Here is a 21,957-nt window from a genome sequence, read left to right on the forward strand (position 1 = left end):
CCTTAACAAAAGAAAAAGGAAAGTTCATTTGGGCTAAGGAACATCAATTGGCCTTTGAAACTCTCAAAAAGGCACTGCTATAGGCCTCTGCCCTAGCACTGCCTGATTTAAACAATCCTTTCACCCTATACATCGATGAGAGAAATGGAGTAGCCAGAGGGGTCCTCACTCAAACCCTAGGACCCTGGAAGCGCCCAGTAGCCTATCTGTCAAAGAAGCTGGACCCTGTGGCCAGCGGATGGCCCTCCTGCCTCTGGGCAATAGCAACTACGGCTGTACTGGTGAAAGATGCTGATAAACTAACTATGGGCCAGAATGTGACTATGGTGGCCCCGCACTCCCTTGAGAGCATCATTCGGCAGCCACTAGACCGCTGGATGACTAATGCTGAGATGACCCCTACCAGAGCTTGTTATTGACTGATCAAGTGACTTTCACTCCACCTGCCACTCTTAATCCTGCCACCCTACTGCCTGAAGCTGACGAGACCCCTGTACATCAGTGTGAGGAGATACTGGCTGAGGAAACTGGGACTCAGCCAGACCTAGCCAATCGACCTTGGCCTGGAACAGTAGCCTGGTTCACCAATGGAAGCAGTTTTGTGGTAGAGGGTAAGTGCAGAGCTGGGACAGCAGTAGTGGATGGGAAATCTGTTATATGGGCCAGCAGCCTGCCTGAAGGGACATCAGCCCAAAAAGAGGAACTTATTGCCTTAATTCAAGCTTTAAGGCTAGCAAAGGGAAAGGTTATCAATATTTATACCGACAGCCAGTATGCTTTTGCAACGGCTCATGTTCATGGGGCAATCTACAGACAGTGCAGACTATTGACCTCTGCTGGGAAGGACATTAAAAATAAAGAAGAGATTCTTAGCTTGTTAGAAGCTGTCCACTTGCCCTGCAAGGTGGCGATCATCCATTGCCCAGGACATCAAAAGGGGGCTGGACTAATAGAAAGAGGAAATCAGATGGCTGACCAGGTGGCCAAGGAGGCAGCACAAGGGCCAATGACTTTAGTAGTCAAAATCACAACCTAGAAGGTTGAGGAGATCCCAGAAAGAAGGATCCTCACAGAAGAAGAGGGGCTAGAATACTTGACTAATTTACATTGCCTCAATCATGTGAGACCAAAAAAGATGATAGAACTAGTCAGTAGATCCCCTTACCATATCCCTAGACTACAGAAGGTAGTAGAGGACCTAGTAAAGAACTGTAGAGCATGTGCTCTCTCGTCCAGCAAGCACCATGGCAGAAGACGTTTACGAGGAGATAGGCCTGGGACTTACTGGGAGGTTGACTTTACCAAGGCAAGCCAGCCCGATATGGAAATAAGTACCTTCTAGTTTTTGTAGATATCTTTTCGGGGTGGGTTGAAGCATTCCCCACCAAGAGAAAAGGGCTAATGTGGTGACTAAGAAGATACTCGAAGAAATCCTTCCCCGTTTTGGGGTACCTAAGGTAATTGGGTCAGACAACGGGCCTGCCTTCGTCTCCCAGGTAAGCTAGGGACTGGCCAGACAGCTGGGGATAAATTAGAAGTTACATTGTGCTTACAGACCCCAGAGTTCAGGACAGGTAGAAAGAATGAATAGGACTCTAAAAAAGACCTTGTCTAAATTGACCTTAGAGACCAGCAGGAATGATTGGACAGCCCTTCTCCCTTATGCCCTATTCTGGGTCCGGAACACTTCCAGAGCCTCAGGTCTAACATCTTTAGAACTAATGTTTGGGGTGCCCCCGCCTATCTATATGACTGTAGAAAATAGAACTTGTCCTGATGTTTCCTCCATTCCCTCATCTCGCCTCCTAGCCCGGCTGAAGGTTCTTGAAATCGTGAGGAAAGAAACCTGGGAGCAGTTGAAAGAAACCTACACCGCTGGTGACTTACAGGTTCCACATCAGTTTGAAGTGGGAGACATGATCCTGGTGAGGAGGCACCGAGTGGGGAACCTCGAGCCACAGTACTATTGACTACACCCACTGCACTTAAAGTAGAAGGAGTTCCCTCTTGGGTTCATGCCTCATACGTCAAGAAGGCTCCCCTTGAGACTGATCGTGAAAAGGCTAATAATCCTCTTAAGTTGCACTTGCGTCACAAGAGCGACTCAGAACAGAGACTTCAACCCTCATACTCCAATTCATCAAACTTGGGAAGTGCTTAATGAGGAGGGGGACATTGTATGGTCGACCACCACAGTACAACCCCCGTGGACCTGGTGGCCTGACCTCACACCTGATATTTGTAAGTTAGTAGCAGGGTCACTTACCTAGGATCTCCCCGACCATACCAACCTTCATAAACCACCACCTGATAAACAGCGGGATAGGGAGCACGTTTGGATGCTCGAGACAGTTCTACCGAGCCAATCTTTGGTCTGCAGAATTTTATGTTTGCCCTGGCCAAGGCCAACCACGAAAGCTTCGGCATCAGTGTAGAGGGGCACTGGACTTTTACTGTGCTGAATGGGGTCCTGAGACCACAAGTGAAGCTTATTGGAATCCTACCTCTACCTGGGACCTGATCACAGTAAAAAGGGGCAGTAGCTATGACCGGCCAAACCAAGGTGAGAGAGATAGTTCTAAATACCTTGAGAGCGGGTGTGCCTGGTTAGTCTCCCCTAATGGACCTTGTAAAGATAACTATTGCAACCCCATACGTATAAAGTTTACTGACCAGGGGAAACGAGAATGCCAGAGCTGGCTTAAGGGAAACAATTGGGGTTTGCAATTGGACGCAGTAGGGAAAGACTCTGGATTAGTTTTCAAAATCAAATTGACTATGGAGAGTCCATCCCCAGTGCCCATAGGACCTAACAAGGTCCTTCCGGAACAGGGCCTCCCTGCCAAACCCAAACCCCTGGCTCTGATATTTGAGAACCCCTTCAAGGTCGTCACCCCCAAGATCCCCCGACCACAATCCCCTCAGATCCTTTGACGGGACAGAGACTGTTCAGCCTGATTAGAGGAGCCTTTTATGCCCTTAACAGCTCGGATCCGGATGCTACTACTGACTGCTGGCTATGCCTATCCTCAGGCCCTCCCTACTATGAAGGGATTGCCTTTAATGGAGATTTTAATAAAAACCAGTAGTCATGCCTCGTGCTCGTGGGGAACAGGAAAGAAATTAACCCTGACTGAAGTGTCAGGAAGGAGCCCTGGTCTCTGCATAGAGATACCTCCCCCTTCCCACCAACACTATGTGGCCAGACTCATCCTGGGTCCAAGACAAATACCAACTATTACCTTGTGCCATATCCAGTCAGTTGGTGGTCCTGTAACACAGGGCTCACCCCATGCATATCAACTAGTGTTTTTGACCCCTCTCGTGATTTCTGTGTTATGGTTCAGCTCCTACCTCGTGTGTATTATTATCCTGCTTCCCGCCTAGAGGATGAGTATACCAATAAGAGATTGAAGAGAGAACCAGTCTCCCTTACCCTAGCATGCAAATGGTATACAGACATACATGTAAGCTTAGTACCCATATAACCTTTACCCCCCTAAAGAATAGATTGGTTAGCGAAAAAAGTACTAGTTGGAGATCACCCTTAAATTCCTCTTTATTTAAATAATGTCTCACTTTAGATGGAAAAATATATGAGTGTGTATGTGTGTGCGTATATATATACATATATACACACATATATATACACACACATACACACTTGATAGATAGTATATGTGTTAACAAAGGCTTTTTAAAAGGACAGGGTTTTGCTATGTAGCCCAAGCTGGCCTTGTATTTGCAACAATACTTCTGCCCCAGCAGTTATTGAATATTGAGATTTCATGTGTTCAGCAACATGCCTTTAAAAGAAACATTTACAGTGCATATCAAACAACTTTTTGCACAAAGCAATGCTAAATAGCAAGTGCTTTAAGTAAGTATTGCTTTCAAGAGTAATGACCATGAAGATAAAAGAATCCTCCACATGTTAAGTTAAAGGACATTTTATTTACTGACAGATTAAAAAACTGTAACTCTGTGCAGTGCAAAATGCACTACTGAACCCATTACAAAGAACTGGTATTAATACACAATGTTTAAGCAATGCTACATGTTTTTTGTTTTTTGTTTGGTTTTTTTTTTTTTTTTTGGCAAAGTGCTGTGCTGTTCATTCTGTATAAAACTGACCATCTCTGACCCAATCAGTATAAAAAAATTTATATATATAAAAAAAAGAACAATTAGATAGTGGCTCAAGAAAACAAGCTGCCATTTATGCATAGATTGGTGTACAGTAATCTAACCAAAATGTCCCTTTTAAGTTTCAAGTTGATGAGAGAAAACATTGTGCCCATAAACACATAAAGACGGCACATAGTACATCCTACAATACTTTTCAGAATCCATAGCTCATATCCTGCCTTCAGAAGGAAAATGTGTTCACAATTTTACTAGAGAAAAAATAAAGTCACTTCTTAAAAATAACACACAATTATTGACTAAAGTTCAAAACTTCTGGAGGAAAATAAAACCACACACACACACCTGAGGCCCCCAAATACACACTTCTAACCTCACAAAAATCACGGTTTTGTTTTTACAAGTCCATCTAGAAAACAATACTAAAACATCAGGCAAGTACAGTTAGAAACATTTTTCAATATCACAAGGAAACTTATCAATGATAGATCATACATTTAAGCTGCCTTCCTCTGAATAGTAACTTCTCTTCCTGCCTTTCTGCATCTATTCTTGGTCTCTCTGCACCTAAGCCACTTGAATTGGTGTCACATTTCAAGAGAATTTTAACAGAATAAGAAGATAGGGTTGCCATTTATAATACATTAGAGGCTGCTAGCATGAAACTACCTAACTTTAAAGACTTTAAAGGTAATAGTATCTATAGGCCTTAAAAAATAAAAAGATAATTTCAAGGCAACAATAGAAGCATACACTGGTATCTCCCAGTACAAGGAGCAGTCTTTTAACTGTCTCTAAAACAAAAAGAAAAAGGTAGAAACTTTTTTCCACTAGCCTATTTAAATGCATTTAAATGTCTATTTTCTAGTTGTAGTCCTTCATACATTTGTTTCCAACTCAAAGAAAATGATAAAGAATATACCCTCCTTTGCTTTTTCTTCTTTTAAGAGTATACAGAGACTGAATACCTCTGTGAGGACAGCAAAATAGCAAAGCAATTCAAACTTTAACAAAAGCAAAGACTGTAAACCTGTACAGATTTGAGAAACATAAAACGACAGCCAGGCATATGAACCCTCACACGTTTTAAGTAAACACTCTTTTTGCTAAAACCAAAGAACTAAAGAACAATCTGCATGGGAATTGGAAAAATATACAGAAAGTTAATGTTGTTTTGTTTTGAACTTTCTACAGTGAGAAGTAAAATCCAACCTTTTTGCATCTTGCAAAAAATTGCCCACCTATGCAACCATATAAATACAAACTGTCATAAAAGGTAAGTATGGTGAGGTTTAAGTACCTATATACAGTACAGAATATAACCCAGGAAATAGTAATTAACAGAATACACAGTCTAAAATGTTCAACATAAAATACAAACTTTGGGGAATGTGGAGTCTACTATAAAAGCTAAAAAATTAGACTCCAGATGTATGGCTGATACATACCATGTGTTCCAGACCTTGCAAGCATTATTCTAGGCTATTGGTTTAGAAATGGTCAGTGCTACTAAATCCTGGAGTCTTGCTTATTTGTTTTGTTTTCATCCTACAGTGCTGGGGATGGAACTCAGGACCTTGCACATGCTAGGCAAATCCTCTACCACTAAGCTACATCCTCAACTCTTGGGGTCTTCTTATTTGTACTTTCAGTGCATTGAAGAACACTGTAAACCACTAGTAGGTATAACAGCAAAATGATGGTGATGATGATAATGAGTAATCAACTCATAAAATGTATTTTTGGCCAGGTTTCAAAACAATGTTTAACAGGTTAACATTGTTCTGTGTTATTAGACTTGTATCTAACACATGATAGTTGCCTAACAAAACACCTAGTGATTAAGAACTTCAATCGAGTTATGTAACTTTTTTCTTCAGTTCTTACAAGGGTCAATTTTAGATATAAACGTTAGATTCTCACACAAAAACCACAGTGTGCTACCTACTTACTATAGGTGGAGTGGTAATCTTAACCCCAAAGAAAAAAATCCCAGTAATTGATTTGCTTGCTGATTTACAGGAACAAAACACTAAGCATAGACAAAGCAAATGAAAAGTCAGTAAGTGACAGAGATGTAAGTGTACTTAAGGGATAAATAAATGTGGTGGGAAGGTTTTTAAAAAACAAAAACAAAAAAAGTATAGTTTAATACATAAACCAATTCATGCTGGCCAAACAAATTCTGATGGCTGAACTTTCAGCTTGTGAGACAGCTTTCGTGTGATGTAAGGGAATAGGGGCAAAGCTACATGTATTCAGAACCTTTGTCCAGAAGACACTTAACTGGTCTATTTCAAGTTACCAACATATGACCCTATAATAGCTGTGGTATAAAATATGCACACCTCCATGACAACAAATAATAACAACTTCTCAGTTTAACAAACTCTACAGACTTGGCCCCTTAATTAGAAAACAAATAAATAAAAGGGGAAGTCAATATGGAAAAGACTTAAGGAAAGAATTAGTCTAGATTCCTGTTCTTAGGAGACATCCTGTCTGGCACCTAATCATAGCCAGTGTTAACTCCCTTCCCCATCTGACTGCAGCTCTAAATGCCCAGCCTCATCAGAGAAAAGCACTGTACCTTCCTGAAAGTTTCCCAGGGTTCCCTGCATCAAGCTGCTTCAGGGATAATACTTCACATAACGGTATGCTTCGTTTTTCCTTGAAATTATTTCATAAACAAACGTTTAGTTATGGTTGCAGAGGGGCTAGGGAAATGAGCAGTTTGAATATGCGGCAATGGTATTGTTCTTAGTAGAATGTACTTCAAGCTGTAAATGTGTTTAATCTTCCAGCAAGTGTGGATGGCTCACCAAAATCCACCAAAACTGTTCTTTAAGAGCTGACCAGATAGAGGTAAGAGAATGGACTTTCCTCTACCACCGTAACTGGTATATATGAGCGGAACCCTGTGCTCTAGCCTCATTAGCACCAACCCTGAAGAATAATCATGGCAATAAACTGCCGGAGCCTCCCACAACTAGGTTCAGTAGAAAGACCCTGGAAGTTCAGAGTTCAGTTCTGACAGCCCCACTTCCAATCAGTATATGATCCTCACAACTCTGTGAGGGAGGTAAGTATTAGCACTCTCCTGCTGTGGAGGAAACAGGCCAAAGTGGCTAAGGATATTGTGAAGTTTAAAAACGAAAGCTTGTGGAAACCAACCCATCAATCTTCACTTAGGTGCTATAAACAGATGCCACCAGAAATCCCTTGGGAGGACAAGGGATTTCTTCTGTTCTGAGGAGTTACCACTGTTGTCTCTCCCTTTCTTGTGGCAGACACAAGCATGAAGTCACTGAGTGCCTGGGCACACGTTTGTGCATTTTTAGCTGAGCTGGCAGTTAGGAATCTAGACATCTCCAAATACTGACTGCTCTGTGGGTTATCTACAAATAGATTCCAGATATCATCTCATGGGTCTGATTTTTCCCTTTGCATATGAAACAAATGCTTTTGGCCACGACATCTGTAGTCTTTGTACCATATCGTGGAGTCACATCAGAATTACTGAATATATTGTTCACCAAAGTTAATGTACCTGAATTCCACAATGCACTACAATGACTAATCTGGGGGAAAAAACATATATACAGAAATACGTCAAGTTTTCTTTGAAAAGTAAGTTCAACCATTAATTCCATTATATCCATGGCAAAAATCACCTGTTAATGCTTGTGTTAGTGTAAAAATGTACTCATTATATACAGAAAAGGCTATCAAGTACTGGTCAATAAAGTATATGGCTGACCCTGAGAATAAATTTTTGCTTACACAAAAGATTAAATAATACAAAATAAAGGAAATTGAAAAGATGTCTACTCTTAAGACTTGGGGTTAGAAATGTCCTTAAGATGCTAACTCATATATATACCTTACTGTACTTAAAGACAACCCCAAACACTGTCACTGTATTGATATGTTTCCAAAAATATGCTAAAAGGTTTTTTAAAAAGTAATTGTCAGGAGCAAGGCATTATGTGATACACAGCACAAAAATCTGGTTGTGATAGTGTCTAAACACACTGATACACTAGGCGATTGGTCTTCACTTGGCTGGAAGGAGACAGCACTTTCATTGTACACACATACATCCAATACTTATGCACAAAACCTAAGGAAACCAACATAACTCAACATTCTCAGTAATTGTACTGGCGTGGGCAGGGCTGGTGAACCACCCAGCCACTGTGCTTCATTTGTCGAGTGTGGCAATCCCTGGTAAGGTTCTGGCGACGGAGGCCATTTCTGTTCAAAGACTGTCTTTCACTGTGTCCTTTTATCCACTGGGAAGGGCGAAAACTCTTGGGTTGTTCCAAAAATGTTGCCTGAGCAGCAAGCGCTGCGACACAGCAGTGAATGTGCTTCCCCATTTCACTCTGGGCTTCCATTCTGAAATAGACCAAAGTAAGTGTATATCAATAACAAGAGTATATTACTAAAAAAGATACTTAGTAATTTGATTTTTTTTACATTTATTTGTCTATGGTTGGGTAAGAACTTGGAGTCTCGTGGATGATAGACTTACATTTTATGACCATTTGATGAGAGTGGTAGAAGGGAGATACCAATCAACTGTTATGTTACTGTTTTTGAGGTTCGTCTTGATATTAAGCCCAGGCTACCCTCAATTTTGCCATCCTCCTCCTTCAGCCTCCCAAGTTTTAGAATTACAAATGTGTCATAACTCCTAGCTGAAAGATTAATTTTAATAGAAACATAGACTGTATTGTCCAGAGATGGCTAAATTAAAATGTGCTTCATACTCTGAGTGAATTTAATGTGGTTCTCCAGGAGAACTTATGTCTACTGAATACCTGCAATTCTATTTAGTTTTCTGAGACAGAATCTCATGTAGTTTAGGATGAATGGCCTTCAATTTCTTATGTAGCTTACACTTGCCTTGATCCTCCTGCCTCAGCTTCCCACATGCTGGAATTACCAGTATGGACCATCACACCCAGCTTTCAACTGTTTTGAAGATATTTCATTCTTAATTTTCAAATTTGATCAAAAAGCATATATATCAACAGTACCTTCGCAGATGACTTCTGGCTACAAGTAAAATATCCTAGGTAACATGTGAATCATATTTCATAGAAATGCATATAAGGACATTCCACCAACTTGACATTTTTCTAGGTAAGAAGTCAATGCCTATTACACACATCAGTTTCTTATTTATGCCACAGAAGTACATATTTTGGAATGACATTTATATGGAAGTGCTAAATTTAAGACCAGTATCTTAAGCCAGGCTGTGGTGGCCTAGCACTCAGGAGGCAACGGCAGGTAGATCTCTGAATTTGGAAGCCAGTGTAGTCTACAGAGTTTTAGTTCCAGGACAACCAAGGCTACATAGAGAAACTGTCTCAAAAACCATGTATCTTAGAACATAGTTGTATATAGTAAGATTGTTTTCTATACTAAAAGCCAATCAAATTGAATTAGTATAAGCTATATTAACACATAACAAAGTTCATTTTCTGCAGTGCTGTGTACTGATCTCAGGCTTCTTGCACAGTTGACAAATGCTTAACCAGATAGCTACATTCTCAGCACAACTGTAATGATTAAGATGATTCCTGAATAGGTTATTTTATCCAGACGGCTTCAAGCTCTCAATTTAGCCAGGAATAACCTTGAACTTGATTCTCCCACCTGTACCCCTCTAGGGCTGTGTTTACAGGTGTGCACCACTACATCCAGTTTATTCACTAGCAGCTGAACCTAAGTTTTCTTTTTTTTTTTTTGGTTTTTTGAGACAGGGTTTCTCTGTGTAGCCCCGGCTGTCCTGGCACTCACTTTGTAGACCAGGCTGGCCTTGAACTCAGAAATCCGCCTGCCTCTGCCTCCCGAGTGCTGGGATTAAAGGCGTGCGCCACCACGCCCGGCTCTAAGTTTTCTTGTACACCAGGCAAGCACTCTATAAACTGAGCTATATCCCAGTCTGAGTTTTAAGATTTTTTTTACCAGTTATTTTATTCAGGAAGGGTAGTTATATATTTTGTCTAAAATGATCAGAGGAAACTATATACATATGCATGCACGCACATGCATACACACAGTAGAACTAAAAGATCCCACTAGGAAATTAACAGAGAGTTGGGGTGCAGCTCAATGGCAGAATGCTTGTCCAGTACGTACAAGGCCCTGGGCTTGATCCCTAGTAGTAGGGAAAAATAAAAGTATAAAAGAAACAAACAAGCACATAGGAAAAAAAGCTAATATAAACTCAATGATTGTTAGAAGGTGGGCATTTGAGTTCCTAGTCTCCCTGTCAGACTGATAACACAGATCATATGGTCCCAAAGTAAACATACTTACTCTGTGCCCGTGAGTCTTATAAGCAGCTTTTTCTGGCCCTACAAATGTTAAATGGTGAACTATTAAATCACTAGTAAGATTTAAAATGCCATTTTAATTTTACTTCTAGGACATGGTCATTTTTCTTTATTAAGACTGATGTACTATGGGCAATTGAAGACATATATTACTTAAAATTATGGTTGTTCATAAACTTTCACAAACAATAAAGGCTAAGATGCAATAAAACATACACTCTAAAGCCATTATAAGTACTGCGCTTATATCTACTGATATCCCTGAGGACAGAGTAGAAGTAATATGTTTGAAGGACAGGGTTTATTGCTTGCTCAGAAAGCAAGGACTGTATACTATATAAAGTCTTGCCATTTTAGTAACACTTGATTCTACCTTGAGTTAGAAACATATGTACACATATAGCCCTTTTGAGACAGTATCTCACTGTGTATTCCAAGCTGCTCTTACACTAATGATCCTCCTGCCTCACTCTCCTAAATGCTGGGATTACAATCACATAGCACCATGTCTGGCCTTTGATAATTCACTTATGAGAACTATCTGTTTGTTGGCCCCACATGTTAATATTTATGTCGTAGGAATGCAAAACTTCTGTGGCATCAAGTTATAAACACTAAAGTCCTAGATACAGTACACAGATGCTGGGTTAATGAAGTGGATGAGATACTCTCTAGGGCTAGGTTCTTATGGGAAGATTAGAGTATGATCTGAAACACTACCACTGAGCTGCATCCCAGCTCTCTTAATTTCTTAATGGTATTTGTTTTAGTTGTACTCTACGTGTGTGCATTAATAGTATAGAAAGCATGCCCCTAAATGGGTTCAGAGTATAGGCGAATAGTTACTGGTATGAGCCCATATAGTAAAAATAACATAGAACATTCCTGGGGTGTTAATAGTATTCATCTGTGGATCTTGAGGGATGTCATTTCTACATATTTAAATTTTTGGCAATGAATATCTGCTGTAATATATTACTATGCAAAGCTGCTGACTATACACACACAAATGTACATTAGTACTGAAAAGTATCAACTGCCAGTAAATAAAAGTGATAATTTGTTAACCATGTTATTTTTTATATGTATAAATTTTTTGAGATTTTATTCATTTGCCTGCTTGTAAATCTGCACCACATCCCTGCAGTACCCATAGAGGCCAGAAGATGGCATCATACACAGGGACTGGAGTTCCAGTCATGAGCAGACATGGATTCTGGGAATTGAACTTTGGTTATATGAAAGAGCAACCAGTGCTCTTAATAACTGAGCCATCTTTCTAGTCCCTAATCATGTTAAATTATTGAGTGGATTCCACAAAGATGCAATCAGAATCAGGGAAGAATTTTTAAGAACTGAAGAAATTCTTAAAGCAACTATAAAGCAATTAAAATATTTTAGTTGGGATGCTGAAAACACTTAACTCAGCAAAATTATGGCTTTCAATAAAGTGCCACTTGAAGACCCAGATTATGCCTGGTACTTTGTGATTGTATAAAGACATGATCTTTGTTTTGGTACAAGAAAGAGGAAATATATTTAGCCTTGCTAAAATGTATCTGTTTTAAGAGGGTAGTAATTCTAGAAAGGTTAGCATTGCCTGAGTTTTATTTATACTCCATCGATGGGAAAGCAGCTATATACAGTGGTCCAGTGGAGCCACAGCCTAAACCATGCAAAAGGAGCCCTTCAGATGACAGTGCAGTACTGCAAAGGATCCAGACTTACCTGAATCCTCTACCTACAAAAAGGAATAAGTCAGTGGCAACACTCACAGCATGCTTTGATGTCACAGGGCATGTTCCATGGACATGCATGATGGATTCGCCAGACTGTAAGCAGATGAGGTGGACAAGAGGACTTGGTTTTTGTGAGAATCATCTCAGGTGTATTACTGAGAATGTTCTCTTGATGAAGGCCACAGAGTATCTGGAAGGTGGATTTGGAACACACTAATCTTAACTCACTTCTCTTCCCTGAGCTGACTGGGCCTTCACCTATCTCCATTTTGGACTGCCATGTAACAGAACATCATTTCTGAATTCAGAGGGCAGCCCTCGGAACAAATACTTGGATTTTCAAGATTAAGCACCATTTAAGATGACTTAGCTAAGAATATATAGAAGAAAATACATTTTGAGACATATTTTAGGTGAATTTAATACCCTAAAATAACTATTCTATAATATACCAGAATTACATTCTAATATACTTAACACAAATACTAGTCTTTTCATTTCCCTTCAGTAGCATGATATTATAAAGGAGATGGCTCTCTATTATACAACTGAGGCATGCTACAATTAATAACCTTATAAAACTCTATCTTGACCTGAATGTTGTATTTATAGCACAGTTAGTTTTAAGTCTTGTAAAGCCTTAGCTTTGCTCTGTGTAGAAATAAACTTTTGCTTATCAGACTACTTATGCAGAGAATGAAGTGCTTGTGGCATACCTGGGACCACTTGAGTTATAGTCATCATTTCCACAACTTGCCTCACTGAGACCAGGACAGGAGTTGTGCACAGCATAGACGGACATGCTGGGATGTTCAATGAGAAGGTTTTCCATAGGACTTGTTTCCACCTTGATAGTGGTTAATCCACCTGCTGTAAAACATGGGGGAGGAGTGATGAACCAGCTCTCCTCCATTGGACAGGACTCAAACTGAAGGAAGCAGGAATCACTGGTGTCAGTCAAGCATTCCAAAGATGCAGGTAAACAGGAGAAGACAGAAGTGTGCTCTGCTGAGGACTCTTCACCAATGTCTTCATCTTCTTCCTCTTCCTCTGCTGAGAAACCAGTACAGGTATCTAGATTGTGATCCACAATGCATACAGGAGGATAGAAGTCAGTTGCGGAGTCATCCGTCAAGATCAAACACAGAATAAAGGACAATACTATATTAACAGATGCTCACAAAAGCATTTATATTTGCTTGTAACAATTATAATTTCCAATCTCTGTTACACAGTACATTGAAGAATGGCATTAGGACTTCCTAGTCTTTTATTATGAGCCCTGTGCTTTCCTGTTTCTCATATGAGGGTTTCCTATCAAAGCACCTCTACTTGGACCAGGCTACATGTTCTGTGTATATATGTATACATGTTTGAGGATACTAAGAAGGTATATGTTTGTGCAGAAGCACTTTACTGCTGAGCCTCCAGCCCCAGAAATCCCCACTTTTGAGCCAAGTGTGGTGGGGAAATAAAGGCAGGAGGATCAAGAGTATTTAAGATTATTGTCAGCTACATAGCTTGTTTGATGCCACTTCTTGTGACCATTAATTGTTGCTTATGCCTTACCTATGAAGTCAACAAGAATCCATTCATCATCTTCTTTCTCACTAAATTCTGGTTCTTGGCTGGAAGTAGTGACTTCGCCTACAAACATTTTATTCAGTCTCTGAAACATTGTTAAGGCAAGATTGAGATTTTGGCTAGATATCTTTATAGCTGAGATTTCAAAACCCTGTCTTCAGTTGGCCCAATGTCACAGACGAGAGATTAAAGTGCGCAGTGTTTCTTCAACTTAGATGAAGAGCAAGAAGAGTCATCATCCCTAAAATAAAACAGAAGATGGCTATTTATTTTTATTTGTTGTGAGTTTGTTGCTGTTGTTGTTGTTTGGGCTTTTTTGTTTTGTTTTGTTTCTTGTTTTTTTGTTTTTGGAGATAAGGTTGGCCTTTACTTCCAATCCTCTCTTGTTTCCATCGTGATGCCAAGCCATCATTTCCCTACCCTATTGTCCTGCTGTTTGTATTCATTATGTATGTCTTTCAATATATCTTATATTTGTTGTATATTACTGGCATGGGGAAATTTTATACTATGGAAACTTACCCATGCAAGAACTGGGGCTGGCAACACTATTCTCTGTGGAGTGAGTGGTTCAGGAGTCAGTGTGCACATGGTACTCAAACCTTGGTTTCCCCCTTTCTCACTTTAAAGCTTAGGTAGATGGAGCTAGAGAGACAATATGGTTGAGATCATGTGTTGCTCTTGCAGATAACCAGTTCAGTTCCCAGCACCTACATAGTGGCTCACACTCATCTGTAAACTCCAATTCCAGGAGATCTGACATCCTCCAGAGGGCACCTGGCATACACATAGTACATATACACGCATGCAGGTAAAACACTTATACACATAAAATAAATAAGCCGGGTGGTGGTGGTACACACCTTTAATCCCAGCACTTGGGAGGCAGAGGCAGGCAGATTTCTGAATTCGAGGCCAGCCTGGTCTATAAAGTAAGTTCCAGGACAGCCAGGGCTATGCAGAGAAACCCTGTCTCAAAACAAAACAAAAACAAACAAAAAAATAAAATAAATCTGGGGGGGGTATGTTGGGGGAGAGTTAGGAAGATGAGCTAGTAAGATAGCTCAGTGGTAAAGGCACTTGCCTTTAGGTCTAAGCTTAATGACTTCACTTTGATCCCAGAGACAAACACAGTAGAAGGAGAGAACCAACTTATACTTATCCTCCAACCCCAACACATGTGCTACACATACACATTTTTAAAAAAGATTTAGGAAGCTACACAACTTCAATTGATAATGGCTCCTACTTTAGGTAGTTCTGGTGAGTTCTAAATGACAAAACCCAGTTTATTTAAGCACAAAGTACAGTTAAAAGTGTCCATTTCTACCTGGCTATCTGACAGCATAGTAAACTGAACACACATCAAGAATAAATATTAGGGCTGGTGAGATGGCTCAGTGGGTAAGAGCACCTGACTGCTCTTCCGAAGGTCCGGAGTTCAAATCTCAGCAACCACATGGTGGTTCACAACCATCTGTAACAAGATCTGACTCCCTCTTCTAGAGTGTCTGAAGACAGCTACAGTGTACTTACATATAGTAAGAAGTAAATCTTTAAAAAAAAAAAAAAAGAAATTTTAATTATTTTCTCAAGAATATTTCTTTGCTTTCCTGACTCAAAGTTCCCTGCACAAATCAACTGTTAACTCTACAAATAAAATACCTACTATTTATAAGGCATAGTACTGGACACAGGGGGCCAGCAGTGAAAAAGAATCCCATACAAAGTGAAACGGTGCAATTATGGATGTAGCAGAAATAATACTAGATGGTTCTCAGACCTCCTTAGTGTAGCTTTCCAGTAAGTGACCTTGGATACCTGAGATCTGAAGTGGAGAAGAGGCAGACAGAACACTGTGAAAGCCTGCATAAGCAAGAACATGGCAGTGTGGTTCAGATAGCTTAAGATCCAGACAGGGTCACAAGAAGCAGCTAGGGGCCAAGTAGGACCAGATCCTGCAGGACCTTAGAGGGAAGAAATTAAGAAGAGAAACCCCTGGGTGGCTGGAGAGGTGGCTCAGCTTGATTAAGCACTGGCTGTTCTTCCAGAGGTCCTGAGTTCAATTCCCAAAACCCACATCATGGCTCAACCATCTGTAATGGGATCCAATGCCCTCTTTTGGTGTGTCTGAAGACAGCAATAGTGTACTCATATACATATAATAAATCTTAAAAAAAAAAAAAAAAGACAAGAACCCCAGGCATGGACATACATATCTTTAACCTTAGCATTTGACAAATTGTGACTAGAGGATCAAATTTCTTGGCCATCTTGAGTGGCCAACACAGTGAAATGCTATTTTAAAAATAAAACCCCAAAAAACCTAGCAGTGGTGGCCATGCTTTTAATTCCAGCACTCAGGAGGCAGAGGCAGGCAGGTCTCTCAGGAGTTTGTGAGCAGCCTGATCTACAGGACAGCTAAGACTACAGAGAAATGCTGTCTCAGAAGAAAAAAGGGGGAGGGGTGGTCAGGAAGAACCAGGTCTCTGGATAAGATGAGTTTTAGTGAGACCATTTAGAGGCAGGGATACCACGATGCATCCATCTCTGCTGTGCTGACTTAGGGGAATGTATCATGTTAGAGATGTTAGGCAGTAGAATACAAGTTTGGGGGTGTGGTTTTAGCCAGGCGTGCAAATTTAGGAGGTATCAACACAACAGGAATGACAAATAGACTCTGTTTTGTTTTGTTTTGGACAGGGTCTCACTCTAACTCTAGTCCAGGTTGGTTTGAAACAGTGATCTTTCTGCATCAGCTAAGATTGCATACATTACATACAATGCCCAGCTCCCTTTCAAAAGCATGCTTAAAGAATAGTTGGGCTGTACAGCTAAAACATCTGTGGCCACTCTCTTTTATAGAATAGAATGCCACAACTGTTTGCATATAAGGGCAAAACATCTCAAAACACGACATTAAAACACTTTGGGGTTGTATCATCCCCAGCCATTAATTATTAAAAGTGGGTAAACAGGAAATATCACTTGCGTAACCAGTTTTTCTGAAACTGTCTTGGAAACAACATGATCAGGTTGTGAGGACTGCAGACTAAGAGAAATTATAGAAAAAATGGACTGTGCGGTCTGCCTGACCCAAAGAATGAGTCATTATGAAGTTGAGTGTACATGAAAGGTTTTGAGCATGTAAGAAAGAGGGAGTAAAGACACTTTCAAACTTTCCCAACTTATCTTAGGCTATCTCAGCTCATTCAGCATAGTTGTACTTGGACTGATAGTTGCCCTCATAATCTAAGTATTAAGGTGTATGTCCTGATTAACTAGAACTGCTGTGGAGTAGAGAGAACCCACAGGAGAATTCTTCAGTGATCCTGAGTGAGAGCCTTAACCTCCACCTATGATACCACCTTGGGACAAACTTGGCACTTGGATTCAAGCCCTATCAGTGTCCACAAGCCACAAAATATGGCTAGAATCAAGGGTATTGGGGCAACTGCAAACTGCCTCCTTTAGCTACAGCCAAACCCAGGGAGGCTGACTATGCTGGTAATATCTGGACTCTACCATGCCCTGCTTAAATCTTAACTTTTAAAACTTCTGTTGGTGTACTTTTTTTTTTTTAATTTTTTTCTTTCTTTCAAGACGGGTTTTCTCTGTGTAGCCCTGGAACTAACTCATTTTGTAGACCAGGCTGGTTTCAAACTCAAGAGATCCTCCAGCTTCTGACTCCCAAGTACTGGGATTACGGGCATGTGCTATCACTGCCTGGCTAAAAACTCTCATGTATGTATGTGTACACTAGCACATATCTGTGCACACTGAACTGTCTTGCCAGTCCCTCAGTTTAGGTTGTTTTGTTTTGTTTTTAAATAAAAACTAGGTCTTATTATGTGCCTACCCCAGAACTTTTGATGGAGACCAGGCTGGCCACAAACTCACAGGAAAGCAACCTGTCTCTGCCTGCCTACTCCGAGATTAAAGGTATATATACCATTCCCATCCCATAATTTTCAATTTTAACCCAACTTAAATAAACTGATATTTGAGTCAAACTTTCAACTACAACCTTTTCAGCTGTAAACTTTATCAACCAAACATAAAGCTAGGCAGGGAGTATTCTAGCTTTTGCCCAGCCAACTGCTCCCTTGTATACTCAATAAACTAGTTTTGTTTTGTTTTGGTTTTTGGTTTTTCGAGACAGGGTTTCTCTGTATAGCCCTGGCTGTCTTGGAACTCATTTTATAGACCAGGCTGGCCTCGAACTCAGAAATCTGCCTGCCTCTGCCTCCCAAGTGCTGGGATTAAAGGCATGCACCACCACCGCCCAGCCCCAATAAACTCTTCTTAAAACAAAAAACCTAAATGTGCTTTAAGTATTCCCTGTGAGAACTTTGCATCTGATTATGCCACTCATATAAGGTATATACTGGAATGTATTAGAAAGATTTGGTACTGAAAAACATTAAATATCGAGCCGGGCGTGGTGGCGCATGCCTTTAATCCCAGCACTCGGGAGGCAGAGGCAGGCGGATTTCTGAGTTCGAGGCCAGCCTGGTCTACAAAGTGAGTGCCAGGACAGCCAGGGCTACACAGAGAAACCCTGTCTCGAAAAACCAAAAAAAAAAAAAAAAAAAAAAACATTAAATATCTCATTAATAATTTTATATCAATTACATGTCATTGTAGTGATGTTTCTGATAGTTAACATAAGTTCTGAAAATTTAAGCATCCACATAGCATAGTGCTGTTGTGTTAAAAGAAAAAAGTCCTAGGAGCTAGTTAAGCAGTTAAGAGTGTTTGCTTTCCAGCAAAAGGTCTAGAGTTTGATGCCCATCCCCATGGGTGGTTCACAACTGCCTCAACTCCAGCTCCAAGGGATCTTACGCCCTCTTCTGGCCTCTGCCAGTACCTACATGCATGTTCTCTCATCTGTCTAGTCTCTCTGTACATGGGGGGGGGGGGGATAAAAATTAAACATCTTTTAAAACTCATCCTAAACTTGAATACCCTGTCCTTCCACAGACAACCCAGAAAATGTCCCTTCTAATAGCCACCATTCCTTTTGACCCCTACCCAGAGATGGTAGCTCCAAGAGGGGAGCAGGTTCTTTGTAGAAACCAAGAGGAGCAGCAAGGCTTCAGAGTTGGCCCATATGGTCATTGATCATCTACCCAAGAAGAATTGCCGATTACTGTTTGCTTGCTTTAAAATATCTATCTTCTTTTTAATCTCCAAGATGAACAAAAGTAAGTCAAAGTAAGTTGAGAACATGAGAATGAATTGATTCTGTTCTACCACTTTGTTTAATCATTGTTAGCATCTGGCCCATTTTCCTTTGTTCTTTGCTTTTTGTTTTTCTTATAGGCATAATTTTTAAAAAGTCATACCTAAAATTTAACATTTTATCTTGTGTATCACATATGAGTAAAATATTTTGTGGACAGAGAAAGTAGCTGAGTTTACTTGTGGGTAAAACATTCCCCTTTGAGAACTTACAGTGGACTGATTACTTTGTAAGATCTTGCTGGTATGCCTTTCTTGGTTTGTTTTTTGTTTTTGTTTTGAGACAGTTTCTCCATGTAGCTTTAGCTGTCCTGGAAGTCACTCTGTAGATCAGACTGTCCACAAACTCCTAAGAGATCTGCCTGCCTTTTTAGTGCTGGGATTAAAAGCATGGGCTACCACCACCCAGCAGGCACTTTTCTCAGTTTTGAGATACATACCCAGGGAAAGATGATGTGGACTTAACTGTTGATTTTGGAAACTTGGTCCTTCTACCACATGTGGGAATTAGTTATATATTTTTTTCTTTGAAGGATATATATATATATATATATATATATATATATATCTCAGAATGCTTATGGTTTGTGATAGCCAGTTGAGATATTTATTTCTCTGACCTGTGGTGAGGAAACTGAGCTCCAGAATGAAATGAAATGAAATGAAAATAACTTGCCCAACAGCAAGTGAGCTGGTGTCTTTTTTTTTTTTTTTTTTGGTTTTTCGAGACAGGGTTTCTCTGTATAGCCCTGGCTGTCCTGGAACTCACTTTGTAGACCAGGCTGGCCTGGAACTCAGAAATCCGCCTCTGCCTCTGCCTCCCGAGTGCTGAGATTAAAGGCGTGTGCCACCACGCCCGGCTGTGAGCTGGTGTCTTGAGGCAGCAGTAGGGCAGGAATCCTTTCAACCTGGTGCCTTCCTTGCTTTTCCCTGCACATGACCTCAGGCTCCTTCCAGCCTGATTCTAAAAACTTCAGAGACTAGCACTTTTCAGTGGCTTTGGCTGCCAGCAGGCGGCTCCAAAAACATCTTTAAAATTAAAAACAACAACAAAAGCACCCACAACTTTGATGAATGCAGTTTTGAAATACCAGCTGGCTAAACATACTGTTGAAAAGCAGCCTTAAAATGGTTACTTGTGGGGCTGGAAAGATGGCTCAGTGGTTAAGAGTGCTGACTGCTCTTCCGAAGGTCCTGAGTTCAAATCCCAGCAACCACATGGTGGCTCACAACCATCCATAATGAGATCTGATGCCCTCTTCTGGTGCATCTGAAGACAGCTACAGTGTACTTGGATATAATAATAAATAAAAGAAAACAAAAACCAAAAAAACCGATTACTTATGGGCCAGAAAGATAACTCAACATGGCAACGTGTATGGTGGCAAGCCTGATGACTTGAGTGTGATCCCCAGAATCTACATGGTGGAATAAGAGAATCTAGCAGTTCAGAAAAACAAAGATGCTAATAAAAAGGTTTGTTCTTTCAGTCAGAAACAAGGGATGGCCTTGAACTGATTCTCCCACTGCCACCTGTTCAGTACTTGGTGGCATGGGCCACCTTTGATTCAAGTAATTTAAAAATTAGTTTTGAACTACAAAAATACTAAGCCAAAAAAGTTGTCTTTGCTCCTTACACCTCTGTCTATTTAGCTAATTTACAAGGACTCACCACATCCTGTTCTGAAGTCTGAAGACAGTGAACAGAGAGCAGCTAGGTTGGTAATTCACTGCTTTGTTAACCCTAACTTTTGAAAGCAGTTATTTCCATGAGAAATACACTAGGGAGCAGAAAGGAATAAAAGACAAGATGAAAAACAAAAGAGACACTGGTCACAAAAATTAGTAGGCCATGGTTTCCAGCAAGGACTTTGAAAATTATAGTGGCAGAGGCTGACAAGCTGCCTAGTGTTTTCACACCTGCCAATGAAAAGTATTACAATCACCGCCAAGGATGTGATTTTTAAGATCTTGGGGCATAGCCGGGCAGTGGTGACATATGCCTTTAATCCCAGCACTTGGGAGGCAGAGGCAGGCGGACTTCTGAGTTCGAGGCCAGCATGGTCTACAAAGTGACTTCCAGGACAACCAGGGCTATGCAGAGAAACCCTGTCTCAAAAAAAAAAAAAAAAAAGGGGGGGGTAAGATTTTGGGGCATTTGTAATGATGTCGGTCCGAAGACCCAAGCTCAAAACTATTCAGCATTCTGAAAGGGCTCTTTCAGCCAGGAACGCCTTTAGTCTTTAAGGGGTTAACAGGTGGAAAGGGGTTCCCCGTTAATCTGCTCTTAACTTTTACAGGGAGTAAACATACCGTGAAAGTGGAAGCAAAATGAAGGAATTGCACGTGAAATCCCTCTGCAAATAGTAAACACCGCTTCCTTTTAATTAGCTGTGTGGCCTTAAAATTACTTTCTGTGCCTCCAAGTTTCCTCCGCTTAAATAAGCAAAGTTGGGGCCTCGCAGGGCGGTCGCGACGGTCTGAAATGAAGTATTTAGAACCCACAGCAGCCTCTAGCACACCCCAAGTGCCAGCGACCAAACTGATGAGGACGGAAGCGACGGGAAGTGCTCTCCCCACAGGTGCAGGCTCGGTGATGCGCGAGGTCAGGAGGGGTCCGGGCGGGTCTCCGGGTAACGGAGCAGGTTTCCCGTCACCCGCAGGTTCTCGGTGTCGCCGTGCACGTCACGGCAGGGAGAGGGTCCGGTATGAAAGCCAGAGAGCGGGCAACCAACCGCCGCCCTCCCGCCTGTGTAGCCCGCACTTACGTGAGCCGAGCAGCGCTGCGGGCGCTGAGGTAGCTGCGGCAGGCCCGGTTCCTGCGCTGCGGTCGCTGCCCTGGCCGCCGCCGGCCCGTCCGGGTCCTTTTGTTGTTGTGCAGCTCTGGGAAC

At 41.0% G+C, this 21,957-nt stretch overlaps 1 protein-coding gene across 3 annotated transcripts; it reads right to left on the reverse strand.

Moving 5' to 3' along the window:
* Positions 1-3,934: 3,934 nt before the first annotated feature.
* Tp53inp1 (tumor protein p53 inducible nuclear protein 1) lies at positions 3,935-21,946 on the reverse strand. Of its 3 annotated transcripts, XM_021160568.3 has the most exons (5): positions 21,835-21,946; positions 13,808-14,063; positions 12,955-13,312; positions 10,483-10,520; positions 8,458-8,547 (listed from the first exon to the last, which is right to left on the reverse strand). In XM_021160568.3, exons 2-4 carry the CDS (start codon positions 13,914-13,916, stop codon positions 10,499-10,501), a joined length of 489 nt encoding a protein of 162 aa, XP_021016227.1. In that variant the 5' UTR covers positions 13,917-14,063; positions 21,835-21,946; the 3' UTR covers positions 8,458-8,547; positions 10,483-10,498. The 3 variants fall into 3 exon arrangements, with proteins under 3 accessions (XP_021016226.1, XP_021016225.1, XP_021016227.1); XM_021160567.2 differs by lacking the exon at positions 10,483-10,520 and having other exon boundaries at positions 3,935-8,547; positions 12,955-13,291; XM_021160566.2 differs by lacking the exon at positions 10,483-10,520 and having other exon boundaries at positions 3,935-8,547.
* Between the last annotated feature and the right edge of the window lie 11 nt (positions 21,947-21,957).

This window comes from Mus caroli, unplaced genomic scaffold (genome assembly GCF_978045245.1).
Source record: "Mus caroli unplaced genomic scaffold, Mus_caroli_1 scaffold_6, whole genome shotgun sequence".
NCBI lineage: Eukaryota > Metazoa > Chordata > Mammalia > Rodentia > Muridae > Mus > Mus caroli.

Coding starts and splice junctions, on each gene's coding strand:
- Tp53inp1 (XM_021160566.2), bottom strand. CDS start 13,916: ATGTTTCAGAGACTGAATAAAATGTTTGTAGGCGAAGTCACTACTTCC. Junction 13,313..13,807: donor GATTCTTGTTGACTTCATAG/GTAAGGCATAAG, acceptor ATCACAATCTAG/ATACCTGTACTGGTTTCTCA. Junction 8,548..12,954: donor TATAACTCAAGTGGTCCCAG/GTATGCCACAAG, acceptor GGTCTATTTCAG/AATGGAAGCCCAGAGTGAAA.